General features: G+C 48.1%; 1 protein-coding gene across 1 annotated transcript; it reads right to left on the reverse strand.

Annotated features, from left to right (window-relative positions):
- On the reverse strand, window positions 1–24,124 carry CNIH1 (cornichon family member 1). Its single transcript, XM_075329853.1, has 5 exons — window positions 23,944–24,124; window positions 21,142–21,210; window positions 5,894–6,006; window positions 3,369–3,512; window positions 1–1,348 (listed from the first exon to the last, which is right to left on the reverse strand). The coding sequence occupies exons 1-5, from the start codon at window positions 24,022–24,024 to the stop codon at window positions 1,321–1,323; spliced, it is 435 nt and encodes a 144-aa protein (XP_075185968.1). The 5' UTR covers window positions 24,025–24,124; the 3' UTR covers window positions 1–1,320.
- Between the last annotated feature and the right edge of the window lie 900 nt (window positions 24,125–25,024).

Below are 25,024 nucleotides of genomic sequence, written 5' to 3' on the forward strand. Positions count from 1 at the left end.
TAAAGTTGTTGAACAAGTTCAATGTCCAGGTCTTTCCTTTTATTGGTATATTATATTGCATTTGTTGTATTCAGTACTAGAAAAAAGGCATTTGGGGTGTTCTGACATGGAAACGTGAGAGGCATGCATCTAAAGCAATATAAATTAAAACAAAAAAACAAATAATTAAATTAGGTATACAAAGTAAGGGATTTCACAGCAGCCACAAAATAGAAGGAGTTGTTTGAGGGCAGGAAAAATACAAAAAAGAAAAAAGGGGTCAAAAATATATCCAATGTGCCAGAGACAATCTTAGTAGAAGGTGAGCATTGGTTAGGTATGTACAGATGGTGACAGGATAAAAGTCGCTTTTATAAGCTAGTAAACAGTAAAAGGGCAGTATCATGAAGACAAAACGTCTTTAGACTGACTCCGGGGTCTGGTGGAAGCCGGCCATGTAATAGATGCACAAACCGGATCCACCAGCGCTAGAGACAAACGTCCCGGTACATCTCTGCTATAGCCGGTAGAGATGGCTCCTCCCGCTGTGTCCTAACCCGGCCAACGGGAACGGTTTCTTTATGAGATAATCCCTTTAAGACGCAATAAATTGAGACCTGACTGATAAAAATCCATTTACATGTACCAACCTGCGGTCTTGTATATAATACAATCGTCTGCTGAGCATCAGATACGAGCCTTGCAAGGGGCGGCTGCTGCAAAAATCTTTAGGTTGGGACAAAGTATTGTTTTTGGCAGAAATAAGAGGGAATTAATAAATGGATCCCAACACTATCGGAGGAGAGCAATTACTGCCGATCTCAAATTATAACCATTAATCAGGCATTAGAGCCACATACTTCGTGGCCTCCATCAGTGGCACAGGCTAGATCGCTAACCAGCTCTAGTGGAAAGTAAAGTCGAAAAACCCATGTGCAGCCAGGAGTTTATAAACCAAAACTTTTTTTTGCAAAAGGGGCGGCCAATTCAGTCAATGTCAGTGCAAAACCTTTCAACACAAGCAAAAAGATCATGAAAAAGGCTAAAAAAACCCCAAAAAACAAAACAAAACACTTTAGCAACAGCTTAGAGAAAACAGGAAAGAATGATGAATATACACAATTTTTCAGTCCTTGTAAAACACGAAGAATCTTCCCTCTCCAGCACGAAATGTGACTGGCTCTTTAAAAAGTGGGAAGCCATGTTTTTCCCCTCAAGAATATATGCAGTGTAGGGAACGCACTGGCCGCTGCGATAGGATCTTGTCGGATCAAATGCCTATAGTGTATACAGCTTGCATGCAACTTATATTCAACCAGCATCTTCTTGTGGTGCTTCTTCTTAGGAGCTCACCAACACGTAGATCATGCTGCAAGAGAAAGGGAGAAGGCGATGTAAAGAGGGGGCATGAAATGTATGCCGGATATTAGTCATGTTTGAACTTGGGGGACCGGTCAGAGTTTTCTGGAAAAGTGGGACATAATATTTTTACCGATTTCGCCAACATGCAGTGAATGGACTAATGGGGTCTGAAAGTAGGTGTCAAAGTAGTCTCCCCCCCCCCCTTTTAACCCATAAATATTAAAAAGGCACAATGGCAGGGTGTACTGTGACTACACAACACCTTTCAGTTTCTAAAATAGCCATATGTTCAGCCATCACATCATTAAAAGCACAGGAACGTGTCCATACAGATCCATGGGCATCACAGACTTGGCGCTATCTTGGATCTCCTCATACTTAACCAACTGAACTTTCAGCGTCTCCCAGTCTGACACCACTTCGTCATCTGGCTCCCTATCTGTGGGTGTCCCTCAAGGTTCAGTAATTGGACCCCTGCTGTTCTCCATTTACACCTACGGCCTGGGACAGGTCATAGACTCCCAAGGCTTTCAAGTATCACCTTTACGCTGATGATACTCAGATCTACCTCTCTGGATCTGACATCACCTCCCTACTAACCAGAATCCCACAATGTCTGGCTGCTATTTCATCCTTTTTCTCTGCTCGATTCCTAAAACTGAACATGGACAAAACAGAGTTCGTCATCTTTCCCCATCTCACTGAACCACCTGACCTATCAATCAGAGTCAATGGTTGCTCACTCTCCCCAGTCCCACATGCTCGCTGCCTGGGAGTAACTCTAGACTCTGATCTCCCTTTCAAACCACACATCCAAGCCCTCTTCACCTCCTGCCACCTCCAACTCAAAAATATTTCCCAGATTCGTACATTCCTTTCCCAAGAAGCTGCAAAAACCCTAGTACATGCTCTTATTATCTCGCGTCTAGATTATTGCAACCTCCTGCTCTGGGGCCTCCCTTCTAACAGTCTCGCACCCCTACAATCTATTCTAAACTATGCTGCCCGGCTAATCCACCGGTCCCCTCGCTACTCCCTGACCTCTCCTCTCTGCCAATCCATTCACTGGCTTCCCATTGCCCAACGACTCCAGTTCAAAACCCTAACCATGACCTACAAAGCCATCCACAATCTGTCTCCTCCTTACATCTGTGACCTAGTCTCCCGGTACTTACCTGCACGTAACCTTCGATCCTCACAAGAGCTCATCCTCTGCTCCCCTCATCTCCTTTTCCCACCATCGCATCCAATATTTCTCCTGTGCCTCCCCCATACTCTGGAATGCTCTGCCACAACATATCAGACTCTCGCCTACCTTGACAAGCTTCAAAAGGAACCTGAAGACCCACCTCTTCCGACAAGCCTACAACCTGCCGTAACCCTCAGTCTGATACAGCGCAGCACAATCAGCTCTACCCTAACCTACTGTATCCTCACCTATCCCTTGTAGACTGTGAGCCCTCGCGGGCAGGGACCTCTCTCCTCCTGTACCAGTCTGTGCCTTGTATGGTTTATGATTATTGTACTTGTCCCTATTAGGAATACCCCTTTCACATGTAAAGCGCCATGGAATAAATGGCGCTATAATAATCCATACAGGTCAACACGCCTACACTCCAGAGCTGCGTCCTGGACGTCCATGTCCTCACTTGTGAGGCTGCGAGACAGCAGCTGCTCATGATCAGGACCGCTGTGGTCTTACTCTGTTTACCCTGCTAAGAATACTCGCGGCTCCACAGCAATAAAATGACATGCTGTGGCTGAGGAAGCCGCACCGCAGTTCAGTTTATGCTGTGGGAAGGGCAAGCACAGCGGGCATGAGATTTCTATAAATCCCATCCATGGTGCTTGCGCCATACAACACAGCAACAACACACTCCATCCAAAACGCTATGAACCCCGATTGTGGTCATGAGTGTCCTCATGGGCCGTCACATTCGAGTCAGGAGACCAACAGCCACTCCATGCATCGTAGTCTATAATCTACGGACGCCTGAATTACACACAGGCCCCAAAACACAACTTACCCATAAAGATAGTAGAAAAACGAGAGCAGGTAAAAAGCTAGTTTGCACCATCCCTCCTTTTGACAATATGCTAAAATGTCTGCATTCATAATGGTTGTGGGGTCATAAAGTCCGGGGCCAGTCATTACAGGCCGGCTCATGTACCTGCAAACGAGAGAGCAGTGCATAGGATCACATTATATGAAAATTAGAGAAAGACACTAAAATCATAAATACATTAAAAAAACAAAACAAACAAAACATGGTTGCTTTCTTCCAAGTATTGATGAGCACGTTTTAAAATACTCGGGATTTGCAATACTCGTAACGAGCACTGTCTAATACTCGCATATTCATGCCGAATAGTGTGTGCAATGCAAGTCAATGGGGAATACTCGCAATGTAACAAGTAACCCGAATGCTGTACTATTGGCTACTCACACGACTAGTGCGGAATTCAGATTACTCGTTACATTGCGAGTATTCCCCATTGACTTGCACACACTAGTCGGAATGCATACGCGAGTATTAGATAGTACTCGTTACGAGTATCGCGAATCTGAGTATTTCGAAACTCGCTCATGACTACTTCCAAACTAGTCCACATCACCTTCATAGCCTGCGACTGTGCCTGCAGAGATCAACAAGTCATCGCTGGAGGCCGGGTACAGAGACCGGCAGGTACATCAGTGAAAAGTTGCGACAAAGGTGTCATGGCGGCTGGTACAGTGTTTTGACACCATGTGTCAGGAAGAATCAGCCGCCATCTTGCATAGAGACCTACAGCAGGAAAGTCTATGATGTATTTTTGCAATTTTCAGCCTATCAGAGGTGACGGACTGGGCAATGTGCTCTTTAATTGGAAAGCAGAAGAGGAAGCTAAATTAGGAAGCAAATCATTCTCATTTTCAGATTTGCTTCCGGATTTGCCTAAAATTAAATCAATTAACCCTTTACCAGCTGACAAACTCCGGAGGACCAGTGATCACTCATGTCTGATGTCACATTGGTTATACACAAGGGGTGGAAAATCATAATTAGGCCTCTTTCACATATCAGTATTTGGATGCCAAAACCGGGAGTCTCCAAAACATAAACCAAGCGTCAAATCTTTCCATTATAGCTCTTCTCTGTAAGTTCCACTCCTGGTTTTGGCATCGAAACACTGACGTGTGAAAGAGGTCTTAAAATAGGCCCTTAGAGAAAGCCACGGCGAAACGCGTCAGGGTGTCTCATTGGTAAGGCTTTGTTAATATGTAGCAATGTCACAATTTATTTATTGGCACTTTTTAGCTTAATTTTTATATTTCACTGTCAGGTTAATATACCCTTTTTTCCTGATATATTTATTATCATTTTTCATTTGCCATCTTATTTTCATCTACTCCACATTGCTACTATTTTATGCCTTTGTCATCCTTATAGGAATGTAGTTTCTACCATATATCAGTCTGTGGCACATTCAGTATCAAGTAAATTTTGATTATTTTCACTACTTCGTGATTAAGAATATATTATTGTACACAGTCAATTTTCATGTTAATTGTTGACATTTTTTGTGGTCTAATGTATATATAGACAGATGTACACTTTCTTTCCATGAGATACTTTTATGTGCCACGTATTCACTTCTTCATTTTGTACTGCTGTGCAATTTTTTTATATTTTTTTTTGCAATAAAGATGAATTTGGTTTCAAATTTGGTTTGATTTATTCCAGTGTAGTTTTATAGGTATTATATTTTCCACTAAAACTACCTGGCTGTTCTATTGTTGTTAAGTGCAGTTTCTTTTGAGTAGTGGCCAATATTGTAGGTTTTCTAGGCCTTAAAATAGCTGGAAAAACCTAAAAGCGTGAGTAATCGGAATTTTTTTTTTCCTTCTTCCACACAATGGGTGCCAGTCTAGGTCCAGATCTGCACATGCTGGATCCTCCAAGCCCCTATACACAGGCTAGTATGACCCGCAGATATTGGGGGGCCTCAGTTGCTGTTACCTTATGTGTATTGGGGCTTGCAGATTTTCCCACATTAGACAAAAATTTCAGTGTTAAAGTCAGCACCAAACCATGCAGAATTCATTGGAAGCATTGTACAGATAATAATAATAATAATAAATATTATTAATATTATAGCGCCATTGATTCCATATCACTATGTAATGCAAAGGGTGAAAACTGACATGATGAAGAAAAAAAAAAATATATAAAAATCAGGTCACTGTACGCAGTGCATGGATGAGAACGCTATGCTAGTGATGCTGCATTGAATAGCATGTTAATACGCCCCTGTGGGTGTACTAACATGCTAATAGGACGGACTAGTCGGGAATATACCGCCCTTGGGACTAGTCCCCGTGCTCATTAGCATATGATAAAGATCTTTAGAAATACTTTTTCTATAAGTCCCTTTATCTATCCTAGTGTATACAGGGACGGTTAGGCAGGGATTAGCAATATACACCCAGAACTGCTCGTGGTTTTGGGTATATATTGCACCTGACAGGTTCCCTTTAATACAAAACCATAAAAAAAAAAAAATACATTACCTCCAAATGTGGTACGCCAAAAGAGGCATGTTTAACCCGAGCGTTAACCACTCTGCAGCACATAGGAACATGACACAGAAGAACGCATGGATGAGGTACTCCGGAAGCACAAGCTGCAAGAGAAGGAACAGTCACATCAGTGCTAGGTACATAGATATACTCAGGGGACACGAGAGCAGCCCCCCTGTGTACAGCCCATCACATTGCACCGTGCGGCCACAGACCGGTCATTCGCAAGAAAATATAATGTGCCAGAAAGTAAAACTGGGGGAGACGCTACCAACTCCAACATCAAAGTGCCATTAGCACCCCCAATACTATGGGAGGAGGGAGGAGGTAGGAGGGGGGAGGGGGGAGGGGGGAGGAAGGGAGGAAGGGAGGGAGGGAGGGAGGGAGGGAGGGAGGAGGTCTTTTTATTCCCATATTTGCATGTTATTTTATATCCACAGAATATGGCATAGCTAGCACACCCCTGGGGGTCCCACTGCAGGAAGATCCACCGCTTGCAAATCTGGGGCTTGTGCACACGGAGGAGTTACACTTGTGTCCCTCCGCGATAACCTGCCGACACTCCACGCTGTGGATCATTCCTGCCTATGGCTTATAATACACCGAAGCTGTGGGATAAGGACAAGCTTGCTCATTACTACAGTGCTAGGAAAAAGGAAAAAAAAAATTGTGCCTGAAGCCAGAGACCTGCACAAGAGCGTTATGTAAATGAACGCAGAGAATATCTATAACGTTACAGAATGTGGAGCAGATATCATCCGAAAACCAGGAGAGGTAGAAATCTCCATTCTCTGCAGTAATAAAGCAGTCTAAGGCTCTGTGCGCACGTTGCGTATTTGCATGCAGTTATGCTGCGATCTGCACCGCAGAGTAACTGCATGCGTCCTGAGTCCCCAGCACACTCTATGAAGATTGTGCAGGAGCAGTGCGCACGTGGCGTATTAGAACGCAGCGCTTCGGCTGCTGCCCGAAGCGCTGCGTTCTAAGAAGTGACATGTCACTTCTTTCCTGCGCTCTGCCTACCCCCGCTCTGTCTATGGCAGGAGCTGCACTCAGAGCGCATGAAATCGGCTTTTCAGTACGCACTGTTTCTGCAGCGATTTGAAGCACACGTGTGCTGTTCAAATCGCTGCAGAAATTTCTGCAGGGACAGAACGCTACGTGCGCACATAGCCTTACACTCCAGAGCTGCATTCACAGTTCAGCTGGATGTATGTGTCCTTACTTTTCGGAACACAGCTTGCCCTGGAGATTTGCATTATGGAAAGTGTCACCATTCAACGAGTGGAAATATGATACCGGGATCCGGATTGCTTCCTATATTACGGCTCAGCTGATGACAAGGTTATTAGCCGATTCCAGTGATAAAGCAAATGTAAAAGCCTCTGGTATGTGCAATTATTTGCAATTTTAGTGAAGTTCCAGAAATCAATGTTCGGGAATAAAGGGGGCTTTACACGCTACGATATCGTTAATGTTTTATCGTCGGGGTCACGTTGTTAGTGACGCACATCCGGCGTCATTAACGATATCGCAGCGTGTGACACTGACCAGTGACCTTAAGCGACCTCAAAAATGGTGAAAATCGTTCACCATGGAGAGGTCGTCCCAAACTCAAAAATCGGTAAGGGTTGTCTATCCATGTTGGTCATCGCTGATGCGGCAGCACACATCGCTATGTGTGACACGGCAGGAGTGAGGAACAGCTCCTTACCTGCCGCCGGCCCCAATGCGGAAGGAAGGAGGTGGGCTGGATGTTACGTCCTGCTCATCGCCGCCCCTCCGCTTTGATTGGCCGGCCGCTTAGTGACGTTGCGGTGACGTCGCTGTGATGCCTAACGTCCCTCCCCCTTGAAGGAGGGATTGTTTGGCAGTCACAGCGACGCCGCCGACCAGGTAAGTACGTGTGACGCTGCCGTAGCGATAATGTTCGCTACGGCAGCGATCACAAACAATCGCATGCGTGACAGGGGCGGGTACTTACACGCTCGCTATCGCTACAAATTGCTAGCGATATCGCTACCGTGTAAAGCCCCCTTTAGGCTATGTGCACACATTGCTTTATGTGCAGATTTTGTGCACATAAAGAAAAAAAAAAAACAAAAAAAAAAACGGCATGATTTGGCAGGAAAGAAAATAGCTGAAAAAAATTATTTTTTATTGCATTTGCATGTTTTTTTTTCTTGCCTTTTCTTTTAGTCGTGACAATCGTGGGGGTTCTTGCACTGTACCCCCGCTGGGTGTCCGGCTGATGTTACAGCTGATACCCGGCTCACTGCCCAGAGCCGTGTCCGCGCCGCTCCCGGCAGTTTAACCCCCTTCACGCTGCGATCAATGCAATTTCAGGAAGCAGGGTGAGGGATAGCTTACCTCTCCCTGGCGATCAGAGGGACCTGATCGCTGCCATGGCAACCCTGGGTCATCACCATGATGACTCCTGGTTACTGAGCTATGGATCGCCTCACAGACCATGCTGTATGCACGGTGTGTGAGGCGATCTGTACAGCTATAATCTGCCATAGTGGAAACTCAGCAGTGGATTATAGAAACACAGGAAAAAAAGCAGAAATAGACTTTGATAACGTGCATTTTTCCTTGCAGTATTGATTAAAATTTGCAAGAAAAAAAACACATGAGGAAAAAAAAGTAATGTGTGCCCATAGCCCAAGACTAAGCCAAAAAGTTACTGCATCCATTCACTGTGTGGATGAGCACACGGAGCCGCACGTGGGTCCAGTCACCGGTCTGAAGAGGCCTTCTCCCCGCCAGTAATAAGAGGCCTTCTCCCCGCCAGTAATAAGAGGCCTTCTCCCCGCCAGTAATAAGAGGCCTTCTCCCCGCCAGTAATAAGAGGCCTTCTCCCCGCCAGTAATAAGAGGCCTTCTCCCCGCCAGTAATAAGAGGCCTTCTCCCCGCCAGTAATAAGAGGCCTTCTCCCCACCAGTAATAAGAGGCCTTCTCCCCGCCAGTAATAAGAGGCCTTCTCCCCGCCAGTAATAAGAGGCCTTCTCCCCACCAGTAATAGTACTTATCAGGCTGGTTCCACACATTGGGCATTCACAGTATGTGATGTCCATCCTCCGGGGTTGAACTCTGTGTCATCTACCTATGACACTGTTGTGGTGTGGCCAGGTGACCCTCCGTCGGTCCAGACATCTCCATCCACAAACAGTCTGTGAATGTCAGAGGTGTGAAACCAGCCTAAGGCCCATTTCACACATCTGGCATTTCGCCGGATGCTGGATCTGGCACGCATGCAGTACAGTCATTTACAGTGGAAGCGCGACACCATGCGGAAAAATGCGGATGTGCATGAAGCATACAACCGCATGGTGTCGCGCTTCCACTGTAAATGAATGTACTTGTACTGTGCTGAATGCGTGCCGGATCCGGACTGCGGCCCGGAGGAGCTAAATGTAGCAGCAGGTCGCGCAAATGGTCCTCTGCTCCATCGGAGTCTAGGAAATTGATGAACATAGCCGAGTGCAGGGCACGGCTAGCGGTAGTGTCAGGTCACACGTGAGACCGGCTGCTCCAATCGACTGCCACAGCCAGGGAAGAATGAAGGACTCGGGTCCTCGTGGTGCAACGCATGTAATAGTTAGCCAGTGACCTTCTTTACTCCATACAATCTAGCACCAATTTAACCTCATAAATGCTGGATTATTAGATCTTTTGCAAAACTGGCTAAATCAAACGGTTATTGACTGAAGCAGTTCATACGGGGACCTGTAATACAAGAACAGCTGGAGAGGCGGAAGGGCCTTAATCCGGCCACGTAATCTCTACAGATGCAACAACTGAGCTGACGGCTTAAACATCAGGCGAGGCATCGGCCGGGTCAACCTCATCTGAATAGAAGAAAGCATGAAAACACGCAAGCCCCGAACCGTGCACATTCCCGTGTTAATATCGCACACGCTTTCCATGCATATTAATAACCTCACGGTGAATAATAAGATGGTAAAATGCACGAGTGACGTCAGGTCTAGAAATATAACAGTGAGGATGACAAGGGACCCGGACAAACTGTGAAATGCCTTCTGTAGAGACAACGCTGTGTGCATGGGGGCAATTTAGTATAAAAAAAAAAAAAAAAAATATTGGTCATGAAGGTTTAGTCTAAACTATACGGAGAGGGTCTGAACTAAAACACAGAATATAAAAGAAGAAGGGAATTTTGTTTACTTACCGTAAATTCCTTTTCTTCTAGCTCTAATTGGGAGACCCAGACAATTGGGTGTATAGCTACTGCCTCCGGAGGCCACACAAAGTATTACACTTAAAAGTGTAAAGCCCCTCCCCTACTGCCTATACACCCCCCGTGGGATCACGGGCTCCTCAGTTTTAGTGCAAAAGCAAGAAGGAGGAAAGCCAATAAACTGGTTTAAGCACATTCAATCCGAAGGAATATCGGAGAACTGAAACCATTCAACATGAACAACATGTGTATACAAAAAAACCGGGGCGGGTGCTGGGTCTCCCAATTAGAGCTAGAAGAAAAGGAATTTACGGTAAGTAAACAAAATTCCCTTCTTCTTTGTCGCTCTATTGGGAGACCCAGACAATTGGGATGTCCAAAAGCAATCCCTGGGTGGGTAAAATAATACCTCGTGATAGGGCCATAAAAACGGCCCTTTTCTACAGGTGAGCAATCGCCGCCTGAAGGACTTGTCTACCTAGGCTGGCGTCCGCCGAAGCATAGGTATGCACCTGATAATGCTTGGTAAAAGTGTGCAGACTCGACCAGGTAGCCGCCTGGCACACTTGCTGAGCCGTAGCCTGGTGCCGTAATGCCCAGGACGCACCCACGGCTCTGGTAGAATGGGCCTTCAGCCCTGATGGAACCGGAAGCCCCGCAGAACGGTAGCCTTCAAGAATTGGTTCCTTGATCCACCGAGCCAGGGTGGATTTGGAAGCCTGCAACCCTTTACGCTGGCCGGCAACAAGGACAAAGAGTGCATCAGAGCGGCGCAGAGGTGCCGTGCGGGAAATGTAGATTCTGAGTGCTCTCACCAGATCCAACAAATGCAAATCCTTTTCACATTGATGAACTGGACGAGGACACAAAGAAGGTAAGGAGATATCCTGATTGAGATGAAAGGGGGATACCACCTTAGGGAGAAACTCCGGAATCGGGCGCAGAACCACCTTGTCCTGGTGAAACACCAGGAAGGGAGATTTGCATGACAGCGCTGCTAGCTCGGACACTCTCCGAAGAGACGTGACCGCTACTAGAAAGGCCACTTTCTATGAAAGGCGAGACAGGGAAACATCCCTCAAAGGCTCGAAAGGCGGCTTCTGGAGAGCAATTAGAACCCTGTTCAGATCCCAGGGCTCTAACGGCCGCTTGTAAGGAGGGACGATATGACAAACCCCTTGCAGGAACGTGCGTACCTGAGGAAGTCGTGCTAGGCGCTTCTGAAAAAATACAGATAGCGCAGAGACTTGTCCCTTAAGGGAGCCGAGCGACAGACCTTTTTCCAACCCGGATTGCAGGAAGGAAAGAAAGGTAGGCAAAGCAAATGGCCAGGGAGAAACTTCCTGAGCAGAGCACCAAGTTAAGAATATCTTCCACGTCCTGTGGTAGATCTTGGCAGAGGATAGTTTCCTAGCCTGTCTCATGGTGGCAATGACCTCTTGAGATAGTCCTGAAGACGCTAGGATCCAGGACTCAATGGCCACACAGTCAGGCTCAGGGCCGCAGAATTCTGATGGAAAAACGGCCCTTGAGACAGCAAGTCTGGCCGGTCTGGTATTGCCCACGGTTGTCCCTACCGTGAGATGCCACAGATCCGGGTACCACGACCTCCTTGGCCAGTCTGGAGCGACGAGGAGGGCGCGGCGGCAGTCGGACCTGATCTTGCGTAGCACTCTGGGCAACAGCGCCAGAGGTGGGAACACATAAGGCAGCCGGAACTGCGACCAATCTTGAACTAAGGCGTCCGCCGCCAGAGCTCGGTGATCGTGAGACCGTGCCATAAAAGCTGGGACCTTGTTGTTGTGCCGAGACGCCATTAGGTCGACGTCCGGCCTCCCCCAGCGGCGACAGATCTCCTGAAACACGTCCGGGTGAAGAGACCATTCCCCTGCGTCCATACCCTGGCGACTGAGGAAGTCTGCTTCCCAGTTTTCTACGCCCGGGATGTGAACTGCGGATATGGTGGATGCCGTGTCTTCCACCCACGTCAGAATCCGCCGGACTTCCTGGAAGGCTTGCCGACTGCGTGTCCCTCCTTGGTGGTTGATGTATGCCACCGCTGTGGAGTTGTCCGACTGAATTCGGATCTGCTTGCCTTCTAGCCACTGCTGGAAAGCTTGTAGGGCAAGATACACTGCTCTGATTTCCAGAACATTGATCTGAAGTGTGGACTCTTGCTGAGTCCACGTACCTTGAGCCCTGTGGTGGAGAAAAAACTGCTCCCCACCCTGATAGCCTCGCGTCCGTTGTGACCACCGCCCAGGATGGGGGTAGGAAAGACTTTCCTATTGACAATGAGGTGGGAAGAAGCCACCACTGAAGAGAATCCTTGGCCGCCTGAGAAAGGGAGACGTTCCTGTCCAGGGACTTCGACTTCCCGTCCCATTGGCGGAGAATGTCCCATTGTAATGGACGCAGATGAAACTGCGCGAAAGGGACTGCCTCCATTGCTGCTACCATCTTCCCCAGGAAGTGCATGAGGCGTCTCAAGGGATGCGACTGGCCCTGAAGGAGAGATTGCACCCCTGTCTGTAGTGAACGCTGTTTGTCCAGCGGAAGCATCACTATCGCTGATAGAGTATGAAACTCCATGCCAAGGTATGTTATCGATTGGGTTGGGGTCAGATTTGACTTTGAAAAGTTGATGATCCACCCGAAACTCTGGAGAGTCTCCAGCGCAACGTTCAGGCTGTGTTGGCATGCCTCTTGAGAGGGTGCCTTGACAAGTAGATCGTCCAAGTAAGGGATCACAGAGTGACCCTGAGAGTGCAGGACTGCTACTACTGCTGCCATGACCTTGGTGAAGACCCTTGGGGCTGTCGCCAGACCGAAAGGCAGGGCTACGAACTGAAGGTGTTCGTCTCCTAAAACGAAGCGTAGAAAACGCTGGTGTTCTGGAGCAATCGGCACGTGGAGATAAGCATCTTTGATGTCTATTGATGCTAGGAAATCTCCTTGAGACATTGAGGCGATGACGGAGCGGAGGGATTCCATCCGGAACCGCCTGGTTTTCACATGCTTGTTGAGCAGTTTTAGGTCCAGAACAGGACGGAAAGACCCGTCCTTTTTTGGCACTACAAACAAATTGGAGTAAAAACCGTGACCTTGCTCCTGAAGAGGAACAGGGATCACCACTCCTTCTGCCTTTAAAGAGCACACCGCCTGCAGAAGAGCATTGGCTCGGCCGGGAGGCGGAGAAGTTCTGAAGAATCGAGTTGGGGGACGAGAACTGAACTCTATCCTGTACCCGTGAGACAGAATGTCTCTCACCCAACGGTCCTTGACATGTGGCAGCCAAATGTCGCCAAAGCGGGAGAGCCTGCCACCGACCGAGGATGCGGAGAGAGGAGGCCGAAAGTCATGAGGAAGCCGCTTTGGTAGCGGTTCCTCCGGCTGCTTTCTTTGGGCGTGACTGGGCCCGCCAAGAATCTGAGCTCCTCTGATCCTTTTGAGTCCTTTTGGACGAGGAGAATTGGGACCTGCCCGAGCCTCGAAAGGACCGAAACCTCGACTGTCCCTTCCTCTGTTGGGGTTTATTTGGTCTGGGCTGAGGTAAGGATGAATCCTTACCCTTGGACTGTTTAATGATTTCATCCAATCTCTCACCAAACAGTCTGTCACCAGAAAATGGCAAACTGGTTAAGCACTTCTTGGAAGCAGAATCTGCCTTCCATTCCCTTAACCACAATGCTCTGCGTAAAACCACGGAGTTGGCGGACGCCACTGCCGTACGGCTTGTAGAGTCCAGGACAGCATTAATAGCGTAAGACGCAAATGCAGACATTTGAGAGGTTAAGGACGCTACTTGCGGAACAGATGTACGTGTGACAGTGTCAATCTGCGCCAAACCAGCTGAAATAGCTTGGAGTGCCCATACGGCTGCGAATGCTGGAGCAAACGACGCGCCGACAGCTTCATAGATGGATTTCAACCAGAGCTCCATCTGTCTGTCAGTGGCATCTTTAAGTGAAGCCCCATCTTCCACTGCAACTATGGATCTAGCCGCAAGCCTGGAGATTGGGGGATCCACCTTTGGACACTGGGTCCAGCCTTTGACCACGTCAGGGGGAAAGGGATAACGTGTATCCTTAAGACGTTTGGAGAAACGCTTATCTGGATAAGCGTGGTGTTTCTGGACTGACTCTCTAAAGTCAGAGTGGTCCAGAAAAGTACTCAATTTACGCTTAGGATACCTGAAATGGAATTTCTCCTGCTGTGAAGCTGACTCCTCCACTGGAGGAGCTGTGGGAGAAATATCCAACATTTTATTGATGGACGCTATGAGATCATTCACCATTGCGTCCCCATCAGGAGTATCCAGATTGAGAGCGGTCTCAGGATCAGAATCCTGATCAGCTACCTCCGCCTCATCACACAGAGAGTCCTCCTGCTGGGACCCAGACCAGTGTGATGAAGTCGAGGGTCGCTCATAGCGAGCTCGCTTAGGCTGTCTGGGACTGTCGTCCGTGTCAGAGCCATCACCCCGGGATGCATGGGACCCCCCCGGAGCACGGATGTGTTCCAAAAGAGGGGAACCAGGGAGCATTGAATCAACAGTGCCCATGGTCTGAGTTACCGGTCTGGACTGCAAAGTCTCAAGGATTTTAGACATAGTCACCGACAGTTTATCAGCAAAAACTGCAAACTCCGTCCCTGCCACCTGGACAGTGTTCACAGGTGGTTCTCCTTGGGCCACCTCTAGCAGAGGCCCCGGCTGAGCAAGTGCTACAGGGGCCGAACATTGCACACAATGGGGGTCAGTGGCACCTGCCGGTAGAACAGCCTTACATGCGGTACAAGCAGCATAGAAAGCCTGTGTCTTGGCCCCTTTGCTTTTTGCGGACGACATGCTGTTGTCTAGCAATCTAGGAGGGTATATAGCCAAGAATAGCGACCGTACAATGCAATGTATAGCATACAAGCATAAAGTACAAATGAACACTGCGGCACTAGTGGGGTGAGCCCTCGAGGGCTGCTTACCGCCCGCTGAAAAGCGGGTGTGTGACCGCCAGAATCCCGTGCCTGGGTCTCCCAGAGCTCGTGTCCCTTCTCCACTCAGACTGCAAACAGGAATGGCTGCCGGCGTCCTGTGAAGAGGGGCGGGCCGTGGGCGTGCCCCAGACAAAGTGCGGGAAACTAGCGTCCCACTGTGCCTAGTGAGGGGGGTTGGAGTATGCTAAGCAGACTCCAGCCCTCGGTGCTGACTTCTGACCAGCGTCCCGCCCTTCCCCTGACTGGCAGGCCTGGGGGCGGGAACGAAACGGAACTAGGCCGCAAAAGCCGGGGACTCGATTTATAAGCGCGGCCGTCGTATAAGCACGGCCAGCGCGGAAGTCCCCGGCGCACCACAAGTCCCAGCCGCACCGCAGTGTAAAAAACCGCCAGCAGCGGCCGGCGCAGCAGTTCCTAATACAGAAACTCACTCAGCAAAGCTGCAGTGAGTAAAGCACCAGCGCGCCGCGCTGCTGTCCCCGGCGCACTAACACACCCAGCAATGCTGGTGTGTGTGCGCGATCTGTACGGAGACCCAGAGTACCTTAATGTAGCAGGGTCCTGTCCCTGACGATACTCAGCTCCATGTCCAGCAGATTCCCAGGGGCTGTGGACGGAGCACGGTCTCCTGTGCTTGGAGACCGATAGGATCCCACTTCACCCAGAGCCCTAAGGGGATGGGGAAGGAAAGCAGCATGTGGGCTCCAGCCTCCGTACCCGCAATGGGTACCTCAACCTTAACAAACACCGCCAACAAAAGTGGGGTGAGAAGGGAGCATGCTGGGGGCCCTAGTATGGGCCCTCTTTTCTTCCATCCGACAAAGTCAGCAGCTGCTGCTGACTAAACAGTGGAGCTATGCGTGGATGTTAGCCTCCTTCGCACAAAGCATGAAAACTGAGGAGCCCGTGATCCCACGGGGGGTGTATAGGCAGTAGGGGAGGGGCTTTACACTTTTAAGTGTAATACTTTGTGTGGCCTCCGGAGGCAGTAGCTATACACCCAATTGTCTGGGTCTCCCAATAGAGCGACAAAGAAAGTGTCAGAAGGTTTCAAAATATCTGCTTGCTATAAGTGAATAGGAATAACGGAGAAAGTTCAGGGGCTTAATATCTGTCCACAATGTCCGACAGCTCTTTTGCACTATAAAGATGTATCCCAGGTAGAGCTGTCAATCACTATTGGGGAAGGAGGAGTCCTGGCCGCTCCCATCCAGATTCAGTAAATGCATTATTTTTCATAATACTCTGCATGGTGACTTTTCTGGAAAATATACAAAAAAAAACAAAAACTCCACAATTGTGTGATACCATTCCTTTTGAGAATGGGGCCACTGACTTCCAACATGGCAGCTAAGGGTACTTTCACACTTGCGTTGTTTTCCTTCCGTTACAATCCGCCCTTTTGGAAAACAGCGGAATCCGTTAACAGATTCCGCTGTTTCCCATAGACTTGTATGGATGACTGATTGTGCCAAAAGGACCTGCGTTGCTTCCGCTGGCCGACGCGCTGTTGCTTCCGCCGGGCGGGAGGAACGCAGCATGTAATGTTTTTTTTGAGCAGCGGAATCCTCAGGATTTCACTGCACATGCTCTCTCTGGCTCCCTGCACCCGTAACCAAGGTAAATGTCGGGTAACCAAGCAAAGTGCTTTGCCTAGTTATACCCGATATTTATCCTGGCTACATGTGCAGGTAGCCCGACACTTCCCCGCTTGGCTCCGCCCCCTCCCGCACTCCGCATGTATACACACACAAACCTGTCCTCAGCGCCATGGCCCCGCTGGGCTCCACCCACCCCGCACTCCGCCCCCGCACACATTCTCGGCGGCCGTGAGCGATCAGCTGATCGTTCACAATAGTCTGCCGCCGGTAAAGTGTAAAAAAAAAAAAAAAAAAAAAAAAAAAAAAAAAAAAAGATTCCGTTGTTTAGCAGCATCCGTTGCACCACTATATGCAACACATCCGTTGCATTTGTCACACAACGCAATGCAACGGATACCGTTCAACGCAAGTGTGAAACTAGCCTATACCAGGGTCCTGCAAACCTTCAGTTAACTTTACCTAGCATTATTTTATAGGGAAATGCAACCACTTACTTATAGAATATAGACGCCTTTAATGACTTTTTTTTTTCTTTATTTAAATGCATGCATTTTTGGTAAACTTTTTTGCATTTGGGGGTCCATTAAAAAGAGACCAACCATCCAGATTTTCCTTTATAGACTAAAGCCAGTGCTATACTGGCACTATCATGCCGATTCTATATATACCTTTAGTTGTGAGATCGGATGTATACTTTATGAAATACAGGCAAGTAAAGTTTGTGAAATGCATTTGATTGATAGGTGCAACGGAATATCTAATATGAGAGTCAGGTTTTGCTAGTCATTCCTGCGCCTGTCTGCCTTTCCTCCCCCTGTCTCTGTTATTACAAGGGGAGGAAGGACAGGGAGAGGACGGACAGGCAGCAGACAAATGGAAATAACTAGCAAAACCCGACCCTCATATTAGATATTCTGCTGCTCCAATCAAGTAACAGTGAATTTCTAAAACTTTACTTGCCTGCATTTCAGAAAGTATACATCCGATCTCCCAACTAAAGGTATGTATAGACTCAGCCTGATAGTGCCAGTATAGCACTGGCTTTAGGTTATATAGGAAAATCCTGATTGGTGCGCTTTAATACACCATATGCGTTGAAAACGCTCCATACTCCCCTCCCGCAGCTGAATTGTTCCTGCAAACGATGACGCTGACTCTCCCGCCCAGTGGTCCTGAAACAACATTGGCTGCAGTGGTCTTATCGCAATATATCACACGACCGCTAATCGTCTGTAGTGGTCACGTGCCCTCCAGTAGAATCAGCGCTAACATTGCAGGAATGGCGCCACTGCGGGAGGAGAGTATAGAGTGATGTTATTTTATATGGGGCACAGATGTGACGGGTCAGTTTATGTATGAAAATCCAAGTGGTTGGTCCTCTAAATTTTTTTTTTACTTTTTTCCCCCCCCCCCACACACAGTTTAGCTTTTTCAGGGTCTTTGATTTTCTGCAGTCTGTGTCCTTGCTCTAGAGTGTGTAATTCTAGCTTTTTCTAGGTTAATTTTTCTGTGTTCATTTATGACTGCATCAAAGTTCAGCTCAACTTTTATGTGGTCATAAAAAGATTGTAGAAGCCAAATGGCGCAAAATTTGTAATGAAGCTCAGTTGCAAATATTTTTAGCCCCTAAATAAATGCATTCGGGGGGGGAAGGGGCCCTGAAGGAGCGGCACATTATAGTGTAAGGGTAGGTGTAAATGCTATATTCTTACGCAGAAGTAGTACATTATCGGGTTAAACGTAAGGGTGGGTATATGAACTCTATCAGTACAACCCATGCAGCAATTTCCCAGTCCCTTAAGTTTTATTGTCTCTAAATTTCAATTTAATATGGATGATCCTTTAAATATCACTTATTGTAGAACTCTGAAGGCAGATAACAGTTTTTCTTGTACGTCGGCAGGCAAAATCAAGTTTTTCCATGTGAGAAGATAAAAGGGACCATATGTAAATCTGGAGATGCAGATGGATCAGGCACATCAAAAGGGGGAAAAAAAATAAAAATAAATGTATAGATATGATGGAGGCAGGGCACAGTCACACAGACACAAGTTCTAGGGGGGAGGGGTGTACACACCTTGAGTGCACTTTTCACTCGTTTAATCTTTTTCAGCTTTTCAAATGTCTTTGTTTGCGACAAAGTAAAAAGCAGATTGAGAGATGTTAGTGAGAGTCGGGGAGAGATTCATAGCCAGAACACATACTACACGTCTCAGCTGAACGCCAGGACACACGGACCGGCCCCACTTAGCAGGAACTGTGGCTTCCAAGAACGAAATTAATTAGTTTTTTTTTTTTTAGAAGAGGAAAATGGAGAATCAGTTTTGCAGGTTGCACTTTCCTAATGTCCAACATTATTCAATGGCTATAGACACTGGCGTCCTGGAGCGCAGAAAGAAGGGTTTGTTTCTTTTTACTCCGCACATGTTCTGCATGTTATTTTTTTTCATTTTGGAGGGTTATATACAATCACCACCAAGGTATGCCATTGCTTAAAAATCTGTTCGATCGTGACCTCTGGGGCCCCACAGATCCTGAGAGTGAAGGGGTCCGGTCTCGTTTATTGCTCGGTGGCACGGTGGCTCAGTGGTTAGCACTGCAGTCTTGGTGGCTCAGTGGTTAGCACTGCAGTCTTGTGGTGGCTCAGTGGTTAGCACTGTATGGTGGCTCAGTGGTTAGGACTGCAGTCTTGCAGCGCTGGGGTCCTGGGTTCAAATCCCACCAAGGACACCATCTGCAAGGAGTTTGTATGTTCTCCCCGTGTTTGCGTGGGTTTCCTCCGGGGTCTCCGGTTTCCTCCCACACTCCAAAGACATACAGATAGGGACTCTAGATTGTGAGCCCCAATGGGGACAGTGTTGCCAATGAATGTAAAGCGCTGTGGAATTAATAGCGCTATATAAATGAATAAAATTATTATTAATTATTGCTTCATCCCCCCATTTGTATCTTCATTGCTACTGTTCCTGTCACCAATGCAGCACAGCTCCAGTCATGTGAATGGGGCCGGGAATAGGAAAAGTGGCAGAAATATACCAATTGTTTACTGTTTGTTTTTTCTCATATAACTATCTATATTAAAAACAAAAATCTTTCCATTTTCACACCGGCCCCTGGGGTGTTTCATTTTTGTCCTTTCAGGAAAATCAGCATGTACATTAGCTGCAATTATCAGACTTATGTTTTTTTTTCTTAAAGCGTCTATTAAGTGTGTGCATAGGTCATTGCAAAAGGAGGTGAGCTGTGACATCACCTACAGTGAATGGTGGATTCTGTATTATCTACTATATATTGAAGTGTTATCAGTCATTGTGCAGGAGGTAGAGGTGAGCTGTGACATCACCTACAGTGAATGGTGGATTCTGTATTATCTACTATATATTGAAGTGTTATCAGTCATTGTGCAGGAGGTAGAGGTGAGCTGTGACATTCACCTACAGTGAATAGTGGATCCTGTATTATCTACTGTATATTGAAGTGTTATCAGTCATTGTACAGGAGGAGGAGGTGAGCTGTGACCACCTACAGTGAATGGTGGATCCTGTATATGTATATAAAAGAGTTATCAGTCATTGTACAGGATGAGTAGGTGAGCTGTGACATCACCTATTGTGAATGATGAATCCTGTGTCATCTACTGTATATAGAGGTGATATTGTATACGAGGAGGTGAGCTGTGACATCACCTATACTAAATGGTGGATCCAGTGTTATTTACTGTGTATAAAGGGGTTATTCATTGTACAGGAGGAGGAGGTGAGCTGTGACATCTAATGGGATTGGTAGATCCTGTGTTACCCACTGTATATAAAGATGTTATCAGTCATAGTACAGAATGAGGAGGAGGTGAGCTGTGACACCACCTATTGAGAATGGTGGATCCTGTGTTATCTACTGTATATAGAGGTGTTATCAGTCATTGTAATCCTGCCTCTGATGATAAGAGCCTGCTGAAAACTCTTCCTGAAAGAGGAGGAAATATGAATCTAAAATAGCCCCAATGGCCAGTGTAAAAATTGAAAGATTAACAGCACTGAAATATTTGGGAAGTGCACTGGCAAAATGTCTGCCAGTTAGTGCTGACATCTTTAGGCTATTGTGGGGGTGTGAATGTCAGGTAAGGCTGAATCCCATCAATGCAGCTGCCCTGGATGTATAAGAGCAGGGTCAGCAGCTGCCATTTACTTCCTATATAAGGGTCATTGGGGTTTACATTCATCCAGATTTTCCCTTAGACACTACAAGGGAAAGAGAAATATCAGATGAAATTGATCCATTTTCCACCGAACCTCCCATTATAAACTGTGCACTGCTAAGTGGGAGAGGTCCTTGGTCCTGAGCACAACCCTCATCCCTGCAAAGTGCGATGCAGATGACCCAGAATCACCGTCAGCACAAGAACGGAGCGCGACGAAGCAGAGGAAAAGTCGTCGTCCGTAACTTACGGGGTTCAGCGTGTTACACTGGTCTATCGGGTTTTTGTAGTCTGTTTTCAGTTCATCGAATGCGATTATCTAGGGGGAAATAAAAAATATATAGAATTAACATACAGAAAAAGAACATTAAAAAAAAAATAAAAAAAAACCTCCACCCAAGATAGAGATTTCCATGAGCCAGATATTGATGGGGTGTCTGGCCGGTACGTGCTGCTCTAGGCAGCCTCAGTCACACCTGTGTATTTAGGTCACTAGGTCAGCACCGATGAGCCGAGTTCAGGGGCGATCCGCACCTCTTATGTGTTTTGGTGCCAGCCCTGGCTCTTGTTGGTACATACTAATGAAATCCTGACCTACATATGCGAAGTGTGACTGAGGCCTCTGGGTGGAGCGATTCGCCATATTCTTGTATGCAGGTGCGCACCCCCCGCCTTTCTATCATCTTCTAGTTTGAGAATATATTCAATAGTATAAATTAGAGGTAAATTATGGGATGGGCACTAGGTATACGGATCAGCAGGGGGGCGAACAGCCCACGTGTCCGTACTGGGTAGTGTTTACTTGCTGGTTTGATGTTTTTGGAGAATCCATACAGTGTAGAGGTTGGCACATTCTTGGATTCTGCAGGACCTGTTGGTTGAGGGAGGGGGGGGGGGGGGCAGTTTGGTAATGCCTCTTATGATGTAACCCGAATATCCTGTTTGTACACAGCAGTCTGACTAATCAATTCTGCGGGAGGACACAACCACAAATGCAGGGATGCAAATAAAACCACCAGTGAATGGTGCAAGAGAAGTCAGGTCACAACAGCTGGAGCCGCAGGGTGCCGACACCTGCACTGGAGGGAGGGGTTACTATGGGGCACAACTGCAAAAGAGAATTGCTATAATCCCCGATATACTGAGGGCACAGTCCCATGGGGTGCAGCCTCACTGGGCCCGGGATCGGTGTACTCCTTCAGGAAGACCAGACCTATCCTTAAAAAGGAAAGATGGATCAAAGCTGGTATAACAAAAAAAAAAAAAAAAAAAAAAAAAAAGATAGCGTCTCACAGAGGGGCACAAGTTCCTCAGGGTCCATCCTCCCATAGAGCCCCATGTAATGCCGTCCCTCCACCAAGCAGAAAAACAGGAAACGAAAATCCAACGGGGATGAGATAGTGAAAGATGCACCCCCCCCACCTTCATATGAAAAAATATAAAAACTACTGCGCTTCCTATTGTGGGTAACGGTGGTCCCTGTGGTCAGAACCCCATTGATCAGGATGGGGGGGGAAAGAGGGGAGATCGGTGGTCCCTGAGGTCAGAACCCCATTGATCAGGGTGGGGACGGGGGAGGAGGAGTAGGGCAGATCGGTGGTCTCCGAGGTCAGAATCCCATTGATCAGGGTGGGGGGGAAAGAGGGGAGATCAATGGGGTTCTGACCTCAGGGACCACCGATCAGGGTGGGGAGGGGGGAGGAGGAGTAGGGCAGATCGGTGGTCTCCGAGGTCAGAATCCCATTGATCAGGGTGGGGAGGAAAGAGGGGAGATCGGTGGTCCCTGAGGTCAGAACCCCATTGATCAGGATGGGGGGGGGGGGGGGGGGAGTAGGGCAGGTCAGTGGTCCCTGAGGTCAGAACCCCATTGATCAGGATGGGTGGGGTAGAGGGGAGATCGGTGGTCCCTGAGGTCAGAATCCCATTGATCAGGATGGGGGGGGGGGAAGAGGGGAGATCGGTGGTCCCTGTAGTCAGAATCCCATTGATCAGGATGGGGGGGGGGGGGAGGAGGAGTAGGGCAGATCAGTGGTCCCTGAGGTCAGAGCCCCATTGATCAGGATGGGGGGGGGGAGGAGGAGTAGGGCAGATCGGTGGTCCCTGAGGTCAGAGCCCCATTGATCAGGATGGGGGGGGGGGGGGGAGGAGGAGTGGGGCAGATCGGTGGTCCCTGAGGTCAGAGCCCCATTGATCAGGATGGGGGGGGGGGGGGGGAGGAGGAGTAGGGCAGATCGGTGGTCCCTGAGGTCAGAGCCCCATTGATCAGGATGGGGGGGGGGGGGGGAGGAGGAGTAGGGCAGATCGGTGGTCCCTGAGGTCAGAGCCCCATTGATCAAAATGGGGGGGAAAGAGGAGAGATCGGTGGTCCCTAAGGTCAGAACTCCATTGATCAGGATGGGGGGGAAAGTGGGGAGATCGGTGGTCCCTGTGGTCAGAACCTCATTGATCAGGGTGGGGAGGTGACTTCTACATTTGGTGCAAACCCTTTAAATATTATTACACCAGTGATGTAGGCGCCTCCATACCCTCACCACGTTTAAGATCTCTGCTTGCTGTCAGGGAGAGGCAACACTCTGCCCCAGACAGAACTAAAAGCAAGGCCTTGCTCCTCAGTCTAAGCTAAGCCCATCAGCCGTCCTGCCAGGCAGCCAGGAGAACTACAAGTCCCAGCACTGAGCCCTGCCGCTTGTAGTTTTACAGGTGGGAGTCTGATTAGGAGTTGAACTACAATTCCCAGCATACCAAGCTGGCAAAAAGACCATCAAACTAAAGCTCCTCGCCTGATATTTTCATTCCCCGACTTATGGGTGAAGAACTACAAGTCCCAGCCAGGACTGGCCGGCAGCGAGCGTCATTATTATGTAACAAGTGGAGGGTGAAGTACAAAGTCATCGTGCACTGCATGCTGGGAGTTGTAGTTCTGGAATGACACCACCGCTAGGGGGAGAGCAGGCAGGGAGGCTGTACAGGGGGAAGTGTGGACCTTGCACTGGGAGCGGGGGGAGCAGCCAGCTCAGCAGCGCCGCCGCCGCCCTCCGCCCCGGATACTTACGTGCCAGATAGCGAAGAATATGAGCGCCGCGGTGAGCAGCAGAGCCAGCATGTAACAAAAGGCCGCGAACGTGAACGCCATGTTCAGTCCGGGGAGCGCGGGGGCTGCTGGGAAGAATCATTCACCGGCTGCTCGGCTCGGCGGGACCGCGCACGTAACGCCGCCGTGAGAGGCGGAGCCGCGCGCGCGACACCCTGAGGAGGAGGCGGAGCCGCGCGGTCAGCTGACTACTCGGGAGCTACCAAGTCAAAGTCCTCGAGAGGGGGGTTGCAGTTTGATGATCGCATTGTCTATTTTTAACTCCTAAAGTTTATCGTCCATAACCAGCAGGCCTGGATTAGCTACTGCCGCACCGGGCAAATTCCTGGTGGGCTGCAGCACTGAGGTGCATGCTGGGCAGCCTGAACTATATGTTCAGTAGTAAGATATAGAGTATGTAACACAGAAAAGTAAACATCCTCTGCTGTCAAGCAGCGAGTTACTGAAACAGCAACTGTGGTACCTGGCAGGCTGGATACTGCAGTGCTCCATCTCCTGGTGCTGTGAGTTGTATCCTATGTGATGTGTATACAACAGTCTCAGGGCCTCCTATGTGATGTGTATACAGCAGCTTCAGTGACTCCTATATGATGTACTGTATATACAGCAGTGTCAGTGTAGCCTATGCGATGTATATACAGCAGAGTCTCAGGGTCTCCTATATGACGTATATACAGCAGTTTCAGTGTCTCCTATGTGATGCATATGCAGCAGCTTCAGTGACTCATATATGATGTACTGTATATACAGCAGTGTAAGTGTATCCTATGTGATGTATATACAGCAGTCTCAGGGCCTCCTATGTGATGTGCACATAGCAGTCACAGTGTCTCCTATGTGATGTGTATACAGCAGCTTCAGTGACTCGTCTATGATGTACTGTATATACAGCAGTGTCAGTGTATCCTATGTGATGTATATACAGCAGAGTCTCCTATGTGATATATAAACAGCAGTCTCGGTGCCTCCTATGTGATATATATATACAGCAGTCACAGTGTCTCCTATGTGATGTGTATACAGCAGCTTCAGTGACTCCTAT

Source organism: Anomaloglossus baeobatrachus, chromosome 12 (assembly GCF_048569485.1).
Source record: "Anomaloglossus baeobatrachus isolate aAnoBae1 chromosome 12, aAnoBae1.hap1, whole genome shotgun sequence".
In the NCBI taxonomy this organism is placed as follows: Eukaryota; Metazoa; Chordata; class Amphibia; order Anura; family Aromobatidae; genus Anomaloglossus; species Anomaloglossus baeobatrachus.